General features: G+C 43.9%; 1 protein-coding gene across 2 annotated transcripts in view; it reads right to left on the reverse strand.

Annotated features, from left to right (window-relative positions):
• Positions 1-18,248, reverse strand: part of ints1 (integrator complex subunit 1) — a 101,845-nt gene extending 83,597 nt beyond the window's left edge. The window contains exons 1-11 of one of the 2 annotated variants that reach the window (XM_078417829.1): positions 18,173-18,248; positions 16,590-16,704; positions 13,911-14,216; positions 12,047-12,243; positions 10,652-10,789; positions 8,591-8,750; positions 7,447-7,555; positions 6,876-7,062; positions 4,398-4,543; positions 2,901-3,042; positions 408-584 (exon numbers count right to left, since the gene is read on the reverse strand). In XM_078417829.1, coding sequence (XP_078273955.1) covers positions 408-584; positions 2,901-3,042; positions 4,398-4,543; positions 6,876-7,062; positions 7,447-7,555; positions 8,591-8,750; positions 10,652-10,789; positions 12,047-12,243; positions 13,911-14,216; positions 16,590-16,644 — 1,617 coding nt within the window. In that variant the 5' untranslated portion in view covers positions 16,645-16,704; positions 18,173-18,248. Of the gene's footprint in view, positions 1-407; positions 585-2,900; positions 3,043-4,397; positions 4,544-6,875; positions 7,063-7,446; positions 7,556-8,590; positions 8,751-10,651; positions 10,790-12,046; positions 12,244-13,910; positions 14,217-16,589; positions 16,705-17,708; positions 17,907-18,172 lie in introns of those variants that run through there. The other variant, XM_078417831.1, reaches the window with a different exon arrangement.
• Positions 18,249-18,391: the final 143 nt, after the last annotated feature.

Below are 18,391 nucleotides of genomic sequence, written 5' to 3' on the forward strand. Positions count from 1 at the left end.
GTCAAATGGCTGATTCTGTGAAAATCTAACACAGCTCTACTTCTGTGTTCATCTAACCAGAGACGTATACAGGGCAATTGGATAATGCATAGGCAGTGCTCGTTAATGGATCTCAATAGGGCTAGCTTTAGAGTACAGTTGCAATCTAAGTCGTCCCAGCTAATGGAAAGAATCAGGACTGGTCTGGATGTGTTTCCACAATAACATTGATCAACCTGGTAAACCACTATTTTGGCTAACATAAGATATTGAAGCAATGCTACAAGGAGCAGATGGCAACAATTGCAGTGTTGCAAAGAAGGAACCTAATAAATCTGCTTATATTGATCACATAAAACAGAAGGCCACCTCTGTTAGCTCCATTTGACTATAAGTGATTTTGTGCACACTTAAGAACCAGCACTCACCTTAAATTCCATATCTAGGTATGTCTGCTCCTTCCGCTCCTGCATCAGGCCCAGACAAAAAGAGGGAAAGTTGATCTCATGTTTGGTTTGTTTAATGATTTCCCGCAGCAAAGCTCGAGATGCTCGAAGGTAATCATCTTTATTGGTGAGCAAATCCTGGAACACCATTGCTAGATACTGAGAAAATAAAGTGCAAGTGAGACAAATAATAACAATACATAGCTACTGAAAAAAACAAACCGCACAGTGAAACCATAAACTGCCATCAACTGACATATCATATCATATCATATCATATCATATCATATATATACAGCCGGAAACAGGCCTTTTCGGCCCTCCAAGTCCGTGCCGCCCAGCGATCCCCGTACATTAACACTATCCTACACCCACTAGGGACAATTTTTACATTTACCCAGCCAATTAACCTACAAGTAACCACTCATGGAATTACTCAAACTCCAGGTGACTTAATGCACTCTCTGATTTAGGGATTAAGAAGGTGCCAACTTTAGTTTCTGAACTGTCATCATTAAACTAAACATAGCAAAAGGTGCCTATATAATCCTCAATCTACTTTGGATAGGAAAGAAATGGATATACATTCAAATGGACTATTTAAACTTCTCTTTACTGGCTGTGTGAATTATATGTACCTAAAGAAAGACATTGTCAGGCCCATTAGCCTCCTTTATCAGAACCTTATCAGAACATCCATTCCTTTTTCCTGATCTGGCTTGCCGTTCGTGCTATTTATCCATGCTATTTGACTTAACTCCAAATGTCTAACCATGGAGAGTACCTTACACATTTTGCATGTTCTAAGAGCTTTCATTCCTGTAGCAAAATATCCTGGAAGCCGATTGCAAGACTGATACCAGCAATGAGGGGATTGTCCTTATAATCACTACATTTGACTGAATGGAGTGGCGACTGCCTGAGGCTGACAAGGTAGATACGACGGCTATTGCACCACGTGAAAGGTGGAAAGCCATTTAGGACTCAGTGGAAAGAAAAATGTGTTCACCAAGCGCCTCGTGAACCTTTGGGATTCTCTACCTCGGGGAAATATAGATGGTTGGTCAGTGAGTATCATTGCAATAAGTGGGCAGGTATGCAGAAATAAAGTGGCGCAGCAGTAGAGATGCTGCCTTATAGAGCTTGCAGCGCCAGAGACCTGAGTTCGATCCTGACTACGGGTTTGTATGTTCTCCCCATGACCTGCGTGAGTTTTCTCCGAGATCTTCGGTTTCCTCCCACATGCCAAAGACTTACTGGTTTGTTGGTTAATTGGCTTGGTGTAAATGTAAATTGTCCCTAGTGTGTGTAGGATAGTGTTAGTGAGCGGGGATCGCTGGTCGGCGTGGGCTCGGTGGGCCGAAGGGCTTGTTTCCGCGCTGTATCTCTAAATTGAACAAAAAAAAGTGGAAATTTGTGATTTAAAGGTAATCAAGGGACATGAGCAAAGTGCAGGACAACTGCCACAGTTGGCAGAGCTGACCGGCAGAGTTTCCAACATTATTGCTTCTGCCAGCAGAAGTTCAAGCAGCCAAAATGGTGCCTTTGCTTTCAATGAGAGTTATCATTTCCTTCCCAGTACTAATGCTGGAATTCGCTGTGTTTCCTCCCAAGGCTTGGAGTGGATGTGGAGAGGATGTTTGCACTCGTGGGAGAGTCTACGATTGGAGGTCAGAGCCTCAGAATTAAAGGACGTTTTTTTAGGAAGGAGATAAGGAGGAATTTCTTTAGTCAGAGGGTGGTGAATTTGTGGAATTCTTTGCCACAGAAGGCTGTGGAGGCAAAGTCAGTGGACATATTTAAGGCAGAGATGGATAGATTCTTGATTAGTACAGGTGTCAGAGGTTATGGGGTTAGGAGGTAGAGATAGATCAGCCATGAATGAATGGCGGAATAGACTTGATGGGCCAAATGGCCTACTTCTACTCCTATCTCCTATGATAAGTCCAGCCCTGGCACAACCTAGGCTGACAGCTTGTGACCTGTTGCCTGTGCTTCTCATGGAGTCCATCAGGGCTGTCTTAACTTGTGGAAGTTAGTTCCCGCGGATACTATTTGGCACCCATCTGAGTCAGGAGCAAATGGCTTGGGTGACTGTTAAAGGACTTTTTGGGCAGGACTTGATCTGCCTTACTGGGAATACTGTGCACAAGAAAGGGACTCAATCTTTGTCGTACTGGTAGGGGAAACTTAAAGGAAAAAAAAAAGTGGCCTCATGCTAACTTTGTAGAAGGCAGCTTAATTTTTCGTTTTGATAGAGTGCCTTTTGGAATACAAGAGTGCTGCCAAGTGATAGCAAAACTCAGGTCAGTATGACTCCTTTTACTCTAAATGATTATCTTCTTAAATGAATTGCACACAGCACAAAAGTATCCGATATGATCGTCCCATGAACAAATTAGCTCAATTTAACTGCTTGCACGACACCAGAACCATTGGACTGCTTGTGGGTGACCCAGGTACGTGAGAGCTCACCTTGGGGGCCAGTTCAGAGTTGTGCTGCAGCACCGTGTGGAGGACCTGCATGTTGTTTGGATTCCGTGCATTCGACAGCTCATTGAAAATGACAAGCTTCACCAGTGTTCCCAGGTTGTCACGATGGGCATTCAGCAATTCCCTAATACCAAAAGGAAGGAGAATAGTTTTGCAGCGAGGCAATTATACAGAACAGGTTGAACACGATTTTCCGGCAACTGATGGTCCACACGAGAGGCTGGCTTGAACTTCTATTGGGATTGATCTTTAGTGGGGCGAGTTCAAGTTGGACCTGTTTTGATGGAGTACAGATTGGTTGCAGTTATCTGATTTGGTGATCTGCTCGGGTAGAAAACGAAAATCTGAGCCAAAACCAATCTAACCGCAATCAAACGTAGACACCAAATGCTGGAGTAACTCAGCGAGTCAGACAGCATCTCTGGAGAAAATGGATAGGTGATGTTTCAGATTGGGACCCTTCCTTAGACTGTTTGTAGTTGGGGGTGGGGGAGAAGAAAAAACTGAAGTGAGAAAAAACAGAACAAATCACAGCCAGCGACAGATGCCTCGGGCAAGGAGGTTCCCTGATATTCGACTGTCGGCTAGAGACGGTGTGAATCCAAAATATGAGGTGGAAACAGGCACTTAGCTGGACTAAAAACACGGTTTCATTCTTCTTGCTTCCACCTCATTTGTCACTTGAATCGTCAGCTGTCAACTCATTTATGGCTGAAACCCTCATCCAAGCCCTTTTTTAACTTGGTTATTGGTGTATTCCTGAATGTCCTTGTCCAGTTAAGAGAAAAGTAAGTGATTGTGACAAATAGTGACAGAATGGACATGGACATACAAGACCAAGCTTGAGTGACCAAGCACCTGACCAGCATCTTCATGACGTAGCATGTAATTGAAACTCAGTAATTAGACATTGTTGCTTGGAGAACTGTGTGTATGTTGACAGACTGAGATGCTGTGCGACCGCGCAAGCTGCAATACTTTCACTGACCGTAATCAGTTCAGTCGTTCTCCTGACAAAATTACACTTAACCAAATTCTATGCAATAGACAATAGACAATAGGTGCAGGAGTAGGCCATTCGGCCCTTCGAGCCAGCACCGCCATTCAATGTGATCATGGCTGATCATTCTCAATCAGTACCCTGTTCCTGCTTTCTCCCCATACCCCCTGACTCCGCTATCCCTAAGAGCTCTATCTAGCTCTCTCTTGAATGTATTCAATTACAGAGTACAAAAATTAGGTGGATTTAAAAACTTCCTTTAAGACCACCACTTCAATTACCCACTGTGGTAGCATTCTGAGCACTTTCTAGATGTTATTCAGTTTTCTCAGCTGAATTTATACCTCCTTAGTTTGAAGAACATTTTATGAATGTCTAGCTTTATTGACAAGGATCAATTTTCTTGACCTCTGTAGATGCTTGGTTTCAAGGTCTCTCTGTAACATATTTACAGGATACCCTGTAATTCTGGTACTCACTTTATGCATAGCATGTAATGGTTCAGCAAAACCTTGGGCTTGAGGCGGATTTTGATGAGATTCGACATAACTTCCATGTCCTCGGTTCCATGTGAAGAGCAGTTGGTGCAGAGGGACATCAGCAGGTCCTGAGCTGGACGGGTCAGCTAACGGACAGGCACAAAACAAAACTGTTAACAGAAGGCCAGAAATGGACCAACACAGAAATTCTGGGGGACTATAAGGATGAATTTACTACCGAGACAGGGAACAGAGAGGAATTTATAAATAAAGAGGTTTTAGTTTAGTTTTAGCTTTCAAGATACAGTCCGGAAACAGACCCACCGAGTCCACGCCGACCAGCGATCCCCGCACATTAACACTATCCTACACACACGGGACAATTTTTACATTTATCTAGCCAATTTACCTCCATACCTGTGCGTCTTTAGAGTGTGGGAGGAAACCGAAGATCTCAGTGAAAACCCACATGGTCACGGGGAGAACGTACAAACTCCGTACAGACAGCACCTGTAGTCAGGATCAGACCCGGGTCTCCGGTGCTGCAAGCTCTGTAAGGCAGCAATTCTACCACTGCACCACCCTAGGTGTTGCCTATGACGAGCAAATGTAGGTCAACAAGCACAAGGGTAATGGATAAATGTACAGGTGGATGTGGACAATCTCCATGTGTCATAGTCATAGCCTCAGAATAAAAGGACCTTCCTTTAGGAAGAAGATGAGGAAGAATTTCTTTAGTCAGAGGAATTCATTGCTAATTCTGCTCCTATCATTTATGAACTTATAGTCGAATATGATTCTCCATTTTTAACTCTGAAATGAACTTTGGATCATACAATTGCTAAGACCACAACCACGCCATGGCTAAGACCACCTGTTTCCACCTCACTACTATTGCTAGAATTCTTAGCTGCCATATACTTCTCTATCAATATACTCGTGGGTGGCCTGAATGCCCTTGTCCACAGTCACTCTTTGTCACAATCACTCACACAGTGCACAATCACTTCACAACGCATAACTGGGAAAGGACATTCAGGGCAGCATGGTAGCGCAGCGGTAGAGTTGCTGCTTTACAGCGAATGCAGCGCCGGAGACTCAGGTTCGATCCTGACTACGGGTGCTGTACTGTAAGGAGTTTGTACGTTCTCCCCGTGACCTGCGTGGGTTTTCTCCGAGATCTTCGGTTTCCTCCCACACTCCAAAGACGTACAGGTATGTAGGTTAATTGACTGGGTATATGTAAAAATTGTCCCTAGTGTGTGTAGGATAGTGTTAGTGTGCGGGGATCACTGGGCGGTGCGGACTTGGTGGGCCGAAAAGGCCTGTTTCCGCGCTGTATCTGAAATATGAAATATGAAATACATCAATAACCAAGTTCAAAGAAAAGACTTGGATGAGAGTTTCCGCAATAGATGAGTTGAAACAGGTGAGGATTCGGGCAACAAATGAGGTGGAAACAGGCAGCTAACTATGGCACAGTATGATTTAAAGTTCATCATGGGGATAAAAATATGGAAGCTTATTCAATAAACAATAGACAATAGACAATAGGTGCAGGAGGAGTCCATTCGGCCCTTCGAGCCAGCACCGCCAATCAATGTGATCATGGCTGATCATTCTCAATCAGTACCCCGTTCCTGCCTTCTCGATTATGATTCATAACATGGTCCTCCACCCATCATGTTCGTGTTGGCCTAGATGGCACCACGGTTACAAATATCTCTGATCACTGCCAGAAAAAGTCTATTCTCTAGCCTCTGAGATTCCGATAGAGACTAAAACCATGCTTTCATTCTTCTCAATACATAAAATGCAGGAAACTTTTTCTCATTCAATGCTCTATTTCAGACATGCAGTTAGATAACTTTGAGGCAGCAGTATAGTCAAGAATTATGGGCAGTGGTAGAAGGAAAGTATCACCAGCCTACACCTGGAAGAATGGGAAAGGGCACATGACCCTTTTGGCAGAATCACTGGGATGTTATTACTTATTTTGATCCAAGTCATCTAGCCACAATGGCAAGGTTAAAAATCTCACTGTTGGAGTCAAATGAGTTGCACAAAAAGTGTATTTGGAAGACTACAACACGTTCAAGAACACTGTAGAGACAATGGATGCTTGTTTGCAAGGTCAAAGCAGGTCAGGTATTGCTTTTGTACGGAAAGACAGATGATGCTAGATTGGGAAGAGAGGGAAAGAGTACCAAAGAAGGTCTGCAGTGTATCAGGAAATGAAGCTGGATGTTTTTACGCTGTAATAGAAGTCAAATCTGGAGTTGTATCAACTATATACAAAGCATATTTAGAAACTTTTCTTCAGTAAAGGAAGAAAGGTTCCAGTGCAAGAACAGGAATTGCAGAAGCTGGAAATTTTTATTCTGTTCTAAAATGCCACAGTTAAATGTAATTCCTTTTAGCTTCACATCAACTGCAACCTCTTGACCTTTAGTTCTGTGATGCTCCATGAGGTCCCACCTTTGGGTTCTGCAGCCACATCTCCAGCCGTTGAACAGCCATCAGGCGAACCTCTTTGTAACCGCAGGTGGCCGTGAGCAACCGCAGCAAATTCCGCGAGACATTATCCATGGGCTGTCGCCGGTTGAGCTGGTCACGAAGCATGTCGATGACATAATCTTCCACACTCTCGGCCAAGTCCTCATACCTAGAGAAAGAATCAGATTGTTTTTTAAAACTGCTGCAGAATAACTTCATAAACGTCGGGTAACTTTCATTTCTCGCTTAGCACATCTGATTTACAGTTTCGTATCCAACAGGCACAAATGGAAAAAGAGCCAAAGGGGCTCTTCTCTCGGCATACCTCCCCCCCCCCCCCCCCCATGTACACTCCTCACCTACACAACCCTAAAGCAATGGCCTACTATTGATGAGGAGTATCTATCAAAGGCCCAAAGTTATGTTGCTATTTAAAACAACTCACCATATTCCTCAATATTGTATTACGGTGCTGTTAAAATATTAGGTTTCCTCTTCTTGACTGTCCAAAATGTCCATGACCTGTGATTGGAATAATGCAATGGGCTCTCACCTTGGCATCACTTGACCTGCCTCTACATCTGGGCTCATTTTCTCTTCTGCAATAAGCAGCTCGGCCTGATTATCGTCATCGTCTGGTGTGGATGGATGTGGGCTCCCGCCTGCAGAGAAGTCAACAGAAGAAAAACAACTATAAAAAGCACAACTTTAGAGATCATATTACAAAGCTATCATTAACAGTCAATTCAGGAGCAATTCTTTTATCAAGAGAGCAGAGAGAATGAAGAACTTCCCATCGGAAGAAATATCACATGTCCATTTCAAGAAACTAATTTAATAGCGAGAAAGAAATAAAGGACGTGCTGAAAAAAGATTTGTGTGGAACATAAATCCCAACACGAACCAAGACGACCAAATTTATGTGCTGCAAAAAATCTGTTCTTTTAAGATTTTACACCAGTCCATTTCTAAGCCTAACTGCCTGGAGTGCCTTTGTACAGCAGAGTTTGCCTCATTCTCTAATTAATGCTCTAGGTAACCAATCTCAACCAGAGCACTGATGTCCAAAAGGAATGTAGGCTTTGATATGGGGAATATCTAAGATTCTCGGGCTCCGTATGCTTCCCACAATGGTATTGGATAATCCGGTAAACCCCGTCAAGTGTGAAGAGCAGCCACTTGAAAGAAACGTCCGAACATTACCCGTGGAATTGCCAACAGCAAGCAGAGCACCGCAAATGGTGCAAAGGTAGATGCAGGAAGATTGTTCCCGATGTTGGGGAAGTCCAGAACCAGGGGTCACAGTTTAAGGATAAGGGGGAAGTCTTTTAGGACCGAGATGAGAACTTTTTTTTCACACAGAGAGTGGTGAATCTGTGGAATTCTCTGCCATAGAAGGCAGTTGAGGCCAGTTCATTGGCTATATTTAAGAGGGAGTTAGATGTGGCCCTTGTGGCTAAAGGGATCAGGGGGTATGGAGAGAAGGCAGGTACGGGATACTGAGTTGGATGATCAGCCATGATCATATTGAATGGCGGTGCAGGCTCGAAGGGCCGAATGGCCTACTCCTGCACCTATTTTCTATGTTTCTATGTTTCTAAAATATTTAACTAAAGAATGTTGAGAACGTGAGAAGTTTATGTGTGTTCTTTTGAAGCTTACAGGAAGTTTGCATTTAGGGGGACTGGAATTGTCACCTGCACTGACGTCGCTGCCAATCCTGCCTCCATCCGCTTGCAGCAACATACTTTTCGGAGACATCGTTGTGTTAAAAGCGGTCTGAATATTCTCGACAAAAGTCTTGCATTGGTGACTGTCCACCCAAATACGTTCACCGAGGGAGTCCTCAATATACACCTGCAGGGAAGACGTTTGTAATGTTGATTTCAATAAATAGGTTATAATAGTTGAAATGAAAGAACTCGTGTAGTTCATTTAATCACCACTTACACGAGTCAATTACAAACCCATTTGAGTGAAGAGACAGCTAATTGAAATTAATATAACACAAGGATGATATACCAGAATACAAGTGACATATTACTAAACGTTTCATTGGCACTGCAAGAAGCGATACGGTTAATAAGCAGTAGGAAAGAACTGCAGATGCTGGTTTAAATTGAAGGTAGACACAAAATGCTGGAGTAACTCAGCAGGACAGGCAGCATTTCTGGAGAGAAGGAATGGGTGACATTTCAGGTCGAGATCCTTCCTCAGTTATTCCAGCATTTTGTATCTACCTTATAATAATAATAATAATAATAATAATAATAATAATAATAATAATATTCATTTATTGTCATTGCAACGAGTACAACAAAATTAAAAAATAGCCAATCCTGACGGTGTGTAAAAACATATATGCAATAAATGCAAAAACAAATAAATACAATTATATTAAGTACAAAAGATTTTTTAACAGTGTTGCCTAGTGCAGAAGGTAGTGTTCAGTTCTCGTATGGCCCTGGGGTAAAAACTGTTCTTAAGTCTGTTTGTTCGGGATTTGATCGACCTGAAACGTCGACCAGAGGGCAGATGAACAAACAGACGGTGGCCGGGGTGGGATGGATCTTTTATTATTTTGCCTGCTCTACTGAGGCAGCGTAGGCTGAACAGGTGCTCCAGGGAGGGCAGTGAGCAGCCGATGATCTTCTGGGCCGTCGTGATGACCCTCTGAAGGGCCTTCCTGTCCTTTTCTGAGCAGCTGGCATACCATGTGGTTATACAGTATGCCAGCACACTCTCGATGGAGCAGCGATAGAAGGACATCATGAGCTTCTCCTGCAGGTTGGTTTTCCTGAGGATCCTCAGGAAGTGGAGTCTCTGCTGTGCCTTCTTCACTGTGGTGATGGTGTTGGTAGACCAGGTAAGATCCTCTGCGATGTGCGTACCCAGGAACCTGAAAGCGGGTACCCTTTCCACACAGACCCCATTGATGTAGAGTGGGTCGTATTCTACACTGGTTTTCCTGAAGTCAATTATGTTCCTTTGTTTTGGAGGAGTTCAGGACAAGATTGTTCACTGAACACCATGCTGCCAGCCTTTGGATTTCATCCCTGTAGGCTGTCTCATCTCCTCCTGGTTAATAAACAAGAGTGCTACAGTGCGAGAGGAGTGATGTCTTATGATGGGATGTTAAATAAGGCTCTATCTGCCCTACTGGGTGAAGTCAAAATTCAATAGCGCTATTTCACACATAGCAACAGAATTCTTTCCTTTGCCCTCTAGCATTCTTTACTTCTCAACAAACATCATTAATACAGATGAACAGGTCATTTATTTTACTGCTGATCTATGAGGTGCTCTGCATGCACAAACTGCCTGCAGTATCCTTTATTATAACAGTGACTTGCAGAAAGGATTTTATTGGATGCAGTGTTTTGAGACATTTGAGACCTACGAGGCAGTGTAGAAATGTTTTTTTTGTTAAATGGGCAATAGTGTGGTGAATGAATTGGGCATTTAGAGTACGTTGTTGAAAAGTAATTTGATTCATCGTGCAGTGATGAGGTATACCATTATGCTCAGGATTCCCCCAAAATTGTACCAATAAGGAAACCAAAAAAAGTTTGTCCATAACCCGGACTCTGCATTAAACTAACACACAGTGTAGTCCTGTTTTAACCTAGACTGCCAGGCAGAAAGCAGTTGATTAAACAGTTCACAGAACTCACAAGAGTGGAACATAAAACAATAAGACATAGAACTGTGTTGAAAAGTGAAAAACAGTGGTTCATTGTTGAACAAATTGCCCATACCTTGACAAAGATTTCAGGCCAGTTCTCATCTTCCTCGTAGGCTGCCATGAGGAGATTACAAGTAAGCACTGAAACCAAACTGTTGCCTTTTGTTTTGAAATTAATAGCAGCATCTCGTCGAAGCAAACTGCAAAGGGCCTAATACAAAGACATTAAAAGGACACATCGATCCCTGCATAATGATCTGCTTACGATTCTTTTCCCTCATTCCCACCATGACGGACTAGCAAGAGCTCAAACATCTAATTAAATTTTAAAATGTACAAAGCAGGAACCCACGTGCGCAAGTGATCTATGCTGGTGTTAACCCTCAAGGCGAGCCTTCTCAACTCCTACTTCATATAACCCTATCAAACATGTCAGCTTCGCTCACCAAGGCATAGTTTGTACGCTTCCCCTTAAAGCGTCATATAAAAAAAGTTTTGATGACAGTTGCCAAATTCATTGTGCAGGTCAAGAAGGTGAAAGATTTGCTCAGTTTCCAGTCTTGACTCAGTCAAAAGATCTGGGATTTTTGTTTACACAATTGCCGATTACCTCACAGGATGGCTGATGCATAATGAATGAGTGTATCCTGAACCATCTGACATGTTGTAGATATGTATGGGCCTGCGCCTTGGAAGAATGTAGAGGTTTTGCTGTCAAATTGTGCATTTGTATTTGTGATATGATGTATTGTGAACACATCAGCTGCAAAGGGCTGTCCAGGGAGGGTGGGTGAGGGTTATTTTTGTTGTTATATATAAAAAACAAAATGGAGGGGAATGTAATGCATTACGTCATTTGTATTGTATCTTTCCTTCAATAAAAATAAATATATTTTTTAAAAAGATCTGGGATTCACACCCTACTTCAAAGACAATCTATATTGGCTTCTTCACTATAATGAGGTGCAATATTAAGGGACATGCAGTCTTTCAGATGAAATGTTAAGCCAAGGTCCTATCTGCACTTTCAGATGCATGTAAAATAATCCATGGTAATATGGGACAGTAACAATTTAAAAAAGATAATTGGACCTAAAGCCCTCAGGATGACTCAAGAGGAAGAAATATTTAAAGTTGCAAATCTTCTTTTAACTGCTGTGTAGATATTTTCTAAGATATAGGTATGAAGTAAACTGAACCTTTCTTTAAAGGGCTGTACAATGAATCAGGAACAGCTCTTTCACCTTGCCCACAATACATGAACCAGAAGTGACAGGCTGAACTGAAGGTGGTTTATCATAAATGAAGTAAACATGCCCAGTAACATTCAAGTAGATATTCTCAGCACCCTTTCTAAGGCCTTTCTTTCCTGAATCAAGCTGCCCATTATTGTCCACAATATTCCAGTTGAGGTCCTACTTTGTAGCCATCCCTTCTTTCCTCCCATGTAATCTATGTCAAACCTCACCTCAATAACACCCTCTGTTGCAAAGACGTTGGGTTTGATTTTGGCCAGATACATCAGGCTGAGAAAGAGCATTGTATCGGGCTTCACCCGATTGAGCTTCATCTGTTTCACTGCTCCACAAAGTAGCCCTTCAATGCAGTCATCATTTCCTTCTTGCTCTGCAGCCTCTATTTCGTCCAGCAATGCTGCTGGGGAAACTGTGCAAAACAAACAAAACATCAAAATCACCTATAACAGAAAACCCTAGAAATATCCTGCCCAAACGGCGACAATTAAGCCTCTTTTTATCAATGTTCACTATCACCATTAAAGTCGAAGATTTTATCGGCCTCTGAAGTAAATGTGCCATTAAGTTACAATACCTTGTAGCCAGAGTGATAGAACAGTATTTCACGGCTAAATATCCAACACAATTTCTACCATGGTCAGTACAGCTGTGCAGCGAGTGGAGCTGCTGCCTCCTTGCTCCAGGGAAAGGGTTACATTCTGATTTCTGATGCTGACTGTGAAGAGTTTGCACATTTTCCCTGTGAATCAGGTGCAGCGCTTTTTTCCCCACATCCCAAAGACATGCAGGTTGGTAGATTAATTGGTCACTGTAAATTTCTGAATTTTTTGAACCTGTTATCAATACTGTTGCGTATTAAAAGCATACAGCGCATCCAGAAGATGCATCTTTCACACATTTGGTGCTGTCTCATTTGGTAGCACTCCAAGTCACAGTACACGGGCACAAAGACTTGCACACCAGTGCAGTCGCTGTCAAAGAGGCTATCTTTCGAACCAGACCCTAAACCAAGTCTGTCCAGTCAGGTGGCCATTAAGGATCCTTGAAACCACTTCGAAGAAGAGCAGAAGTTGTGTCCACAGTATCTATCCTTCAAACACCAGTAAAATGGATTGAATTAACAGTATTTTTTATCTGTGGCAACCCCACTGAACACATTTGGCTGCTGTGCATCTAGGTTATAACAGTGACTACTTCAAAAGCCTTTTAATGTGCTCTGAAGTGCCTGTGGTGAACCAAAAATGCTGGAGTAACTCAGCTGGTCAGGCAGCATCTCTGGAGAAAAGGAATTGGTGACGTTTCGGGTCAGATCCTGAGAATTGGTCATAACCCGAACAGTAAGCAAGTCAGTCGGCCATGTGCAGAGTTCCCTCAGGGCAGATGTCTACAGCGGTGGGTTGTCCCAGGGAATAGATAGTCTGGAGAAGTTTGTTAAATATTATTTTGCCATTCTCAATAATAAAGCTGATATTAACAAATTAGTCCAAACCTATTTTGAGCTAATAATGATATCCGTTTTAAAGATTTTACTGCAGATGAGGTTTTAAATGCTATCGATAGTATTAAAAAGAACATTGCTGCAAGCCTACACCGCATGTCTCTAGATAGGATTCACAAAATGGACATCGACATGTCAATTGGTATGTATTCTTCTTGGGTTCAAGGTGGGAAAATTTGAGCTAGTGTTAAGAACAGTCACCTGTAGCTCCACAGCAGTCTGCAAATCCATCCCGCCGGTCTCCCAAATGCTTATTTATATGTACATGCTCTACCTAAGTTAGGCATTTGTAAGCTGAGGAGGTCCTCCACGTATGTTTATATTTGTTTGATAATTATTAATTGTGTTCCGATTGGCTGCCATGCTTCCAACATTAATTACAACAGTGACCTAACTTGACAAAACAGGTCGTAAAGGTATTGCCAAATATCTGGAGGTTATGAAAAATGATATTCTGTTTAATTTTGAAGGATTGAGTTAAATAATTAAAAAGTCAGAAGAAATGACAGCAGATCAGAGAGAATGTGTAAAGCTGACTGAGGTGGACTTTTGAAAAGACAACATCCTGCAACTCATACCTTCAATTGGTACAACAGAAGGCTCCTTAATTGAAGGAGATATGGCTCGTTTCTCCGCGACTGCAGCCTCTGCCAGGCGCCCCAGTGCATTCAATGGCGGAGTGGAAGAGATCTTTGGACGCTTTGAAAGGCCAGAAGTTGAGGCTAATCCTGATGCTCCCTCTCGTTTCCGTTCAGACTGCAGTGCTGCCTGTGTTGGCTTCAGCAGTGCTGCCTGTGTTGGCTTCAGCAGTGCTGCGGGCGCCTTAGTGTCAGAGGCCTGGCTCTTCGAGCCCAGCGCTATAAAGTCTCCAGGGGGAGGATGGCCTGAAAAGATACACAAAACTAAACATTAAGATTGATCAAAGGATTGCAAAGTGTCAGTAATAGTAACGTATAATAATACCACAGTGCAGGGATCTCCAAACTATGGCCCATGGGCCACATCCGGCCCACCACGAGATTTTATCTGGCCCGCAGCAAGCTCTTAGGCGGCGGGGACTGGAGGCAGAGGTTCACCGGAGAGCGGATCGCCACTGACCCAGAGCCGGGACAAGGCGAGAGATCGCAGCGCCCCCTCGCAAACAACAAACCCAAGGAAGCTTCCCTCCTTGCTGCCACCGCCAATCACCCCGGGGGGGAGGGAGAGAGGGAGGGGGGGAGAGTCGGGGTAGAGGGAGCAGCGGGTGAGGGCGGGAGCACGGGGAGGGTGTCAGAGGGTCCGGTGAAGGAGCGCCGCCACTTGCGGGGGCTGCTCCCCCTCTCTCCCAGAGCCAGCGAGATCTGCGCCGCTCCTCCACTCTCTTCCCCGGCCCCGTCTCCCTCCAACGCAGCGAAATAAGAACAAACACAAGTGGAACTTCTTTCCTCGCCATCGCCGCCGCTCACCCCGGGGATGCGGGGTTTCTGAACAACAACTACACTTGTGTTTGTTCTTATTTCGCTGCGTTAGAGGGAGACGGGGCCGGGGAAGAGAGTGGAGGAGCGGCGCAGATCTCGCTGGCGCTGGGAGAGAGGGAGAGGAGAGAGAGAGAGGGAAGGAGCAGCCCCTGCAAGTGGCGATGCTCCTTCACCGGACCCTCTGACACCCTCCCCCTCCCTGCGCTCCCGCTCTCACCCGCTGCTCCCTCTACCCCGACCCTTCCCCCCACACTCTCTCTCTCCCTCCCTCTCTCTCTCCCCCCCACTCTCTCTGCCCCCTCTCTCTCCCACCCACTCTCTCCCCCTACTCTCCCTCCACCCCTCTCTCCCTCCCTTCCACCTCTCTCTCCCCCCACCCTCTCTCCCCCCCACTCTCTCTCCTTCCCCCACTCTCTCTCCTTCCCCCCACTCTCTCTCCTTCCCCCCACTCTCTCCCCCTCCCCCACTCTCTCTCCCTCCCCGACTCTCTCTCCTCCTCCCCCACTCTCTCTCCTCCCCCTCTCTACTCCTCTCTCCCCCAGTGGTGGTCACTGTATTTTTTCTGTTTTATAAATAATTGTATACCTACGGTACATATATATATTCCAATATTTCAAGCTTTTTAAAAATCGAATATTATTTATTTGTTGCCATATAAACCTAATGTAAACTAACCTAACCAAGTTTAACCTTTCCTAATCTAATCTAACATAACCTAGTCTAAACTTTTTTGAATTCATTAAATTTATAAAACTCACACTTCTTTATTTTTTCCTACGGCCTGCAAAAATGTGCCAAATATACAATATGGCCCTCATGTTGAAAAGTTTGGAGGCCCCTAGCATAGTGTAATAATAACAAGGAAGCTAACCACTGAAGACTAGCTTTATGTGAATCGTATCATGAATGACCATGGAGTGCAGAGTAGTGAAAACAGATTTCACTACGACAGGATATCAAGATATCCTATGATATTATATTTTCAAGACTTTGGACCGACCAAAATTTTGCATCTGCATTCTCTTTCAGAAGTGAGATCAATGGATCATCATCAAGCGAGGATATACAAACTGAAGAGTTAAGATCTATGATCAAAATGAATGATTGTTCCCCAATTAGAATCGCAATTGAAACAAACTGTTGAAGTGTAAATTCCCATGGTTCAAGTTAGTGCAAATGCTATCTTCTCTCTCACTTCATACTTTGGAAGAACGAACTACATGAACCGAAATTGAATTTCTATAGCCAATATCAGAACTAGATGTTAAAACTTCTAAGTCTTGAGGATCTTGATAAGCTGAACATTTCCTTTCATTGGAGAATCTAGAACTATGATTACCAGGTTAAAGTAAAGTGGTCACCCACTTAAGACAGAAACGAGGCAAAATTATTTCTCTCATAAAGGTCACGAGTCTTTGAACTCTCTTTGGCAATGGACGATGAGAGAAGCATTGAATATTTTTCTGGCAGAGGTTTATACCTGATAGCAAGGCGAGCTGAAAGATTATTATGGGTGGGTATGAAGACTGAGTTAACGTCATAATCCCCATGATCTCATTAAATGGCAGAAACTGAACAAGGAAATGTCACCATTTAAAATGTAGATTTTCTAAGGTAACATCAGGAATGATCACGGCGTGAAGAACAATAAAATCTACAAATCAGAGGCATGCTGTTAATTCATATATTTGTAAAACCACAAAATGATGGTGTAATCTTTACAGCTCAACATAACTACGCTGAGAATTTTATTTTGGGTGATAAAACAAATCTACACCTAGTGAAGGAGGTCTCACTCACTGCTGGGTTTGGCACTGCTGGGCCGTCGAATTGCTACAGCTTTTGGTCGGTTCATCACGAATAATTACGTGTCTCGCCCTTCGTTATTATTGTGAATTGAAGGGGGTGTCCAAGTCTGTCAGCAAGAAATACAAAGTTACAGAGACAATGTGAGCAAAAGAAATACTGAATTACTGGAAAATCAAAAATAAAACTCTTAGCTGGTCAGTTGATTAACATCAATAACAGATGGTCATTGTTAGACATGGATCCCTCAAAATATAATGCATTGTCAGAAAACAAATGTAAATGACAATCAAAAAGTGTCATAATCTGTAATCTATTATTGTTTCCGCCTCTCACCTCCCAGTTTCGTCACCATCTCCACCCCTTCCTTCCCTAACCTGTCTCTATTTGCCCATAAACCCCTCCTCACCTGGATTCATCTTCCACTCATGGCTCACTCCCCCACACCTCTTACCTCTTTATATTGGCTAGCTCCCATTTACACTCTCAGTAGTGGTCCAGAGTCTCAACCCGAAACATCGACTGGCCATTTCCCTTCACAGCTGGTGCCTGACCCACTGAGTTCCTCGTTTTTTTTAACTGCAGATTCCAACAACTCTTATGTCTCAAATATATTATTTGTTAAATAGTGCTTTTTACCTACTAAATAATATTCACTATTAAATAAAAATAAATACATTTGTTAAACAGGTATTTAAAATAAAATTAAGTACATTTTTAACAAACATTTTTCAATCACACCCAAAACAATTTGATTTCTCTCTTGACATTTAAGACATGGCCCTCATAACTAATTTTTGTTTTTCTGAAACGGCATCTGGGTACAGATCCATGCAGGATGGCTCAGAGGTTGCAGTCCACATGGCTGAGACATTCAGTGGGGTTCAAGTCAGCACCACCATTGGTCCAGCACAAGAGTCTAGTCCAGGGTCAAGACTAATCTAGGATGAGATCAGGTCTAGAATGGAGTTGGATTACGTTGACGAGAATAAAGAAGAAAGGGGGATCCAAGGGGGAAGGGAGAAGGGATGAGTACTTTTTGTAATTTTGACAGCGCCTTTGTGGCGACTCTTTTGTGTACTTTGTATGTAAAAACATAGAATGTCACGGTACCTAGCGAGGTACAAGTGTCTATAAAGTATCAGCATCAGGGCAGCACTGAGGGAGTCCCGCACTATCATCGGTGTCACATTGCAGCAACAGTGAAACACTGAACCAGAGGTGGCATCCTCCTAGGGTGTCAGACCTGTGTTGGCCATAGTTTTACACTGGGAGATTGTCCGGTGTCATAGAGCCTCCCGGGGCGGGGACAGAGGATGTGGGCGCCATCACCCCACACAGAGTCCCGGGATCGTTTCTCCTGCATCCTGATTAGTACGGGTTTTCTCGATTAGTACCGGTGTCAGAGGTTATGGGGAGAAGGCAGGAGAATGGGGTTAGGAGGATCATGGCCCATGATTGATGGACCGAATGGCTTAACTCTGCTCCTGTCACTTATGACCTGGCCCAGGTTACAGGAGGAGCTTCAGCAGCTGCGAGGCGGGACGAGGAGGGCGCCGCCGAGACGCTGCTCTCACCTGGACCCGATGAGAATCGGGCCGTTTCCACGGTGACCGCCGGCTCCCGGTCACCTCCGCGGTCCGGCTCTGAAACCCTTCCCCCGATCACCCAGCGGTCCGGCGCTGAAACCCTTCCCCGGCCCCCGATCACCCAGCGGTCCGGTGCTGACACCCTTCCCCCGGCCCCCGATCACCCAGCGGTCCGGCGCTGAAACCCTTCCCCCGGCCCCCGATCAC

This window comes from Rhinoraja longicauda, chromosome 21 (genome assembly GCF_053455715.1).
Source record: "Rhinoraja longicauda isolate Sanriku21f chromosome 21, sRhiLon1.1, whole genome shotgun sequence".
In the NCBI taxonomy this organism is placed as follows: Eukaryota; Metazoa; Chordata; class Chondrichthyes; order Rajiformes; family Arhynchobatidae; genus Rhinoraja; species Rhinoraja longicauda.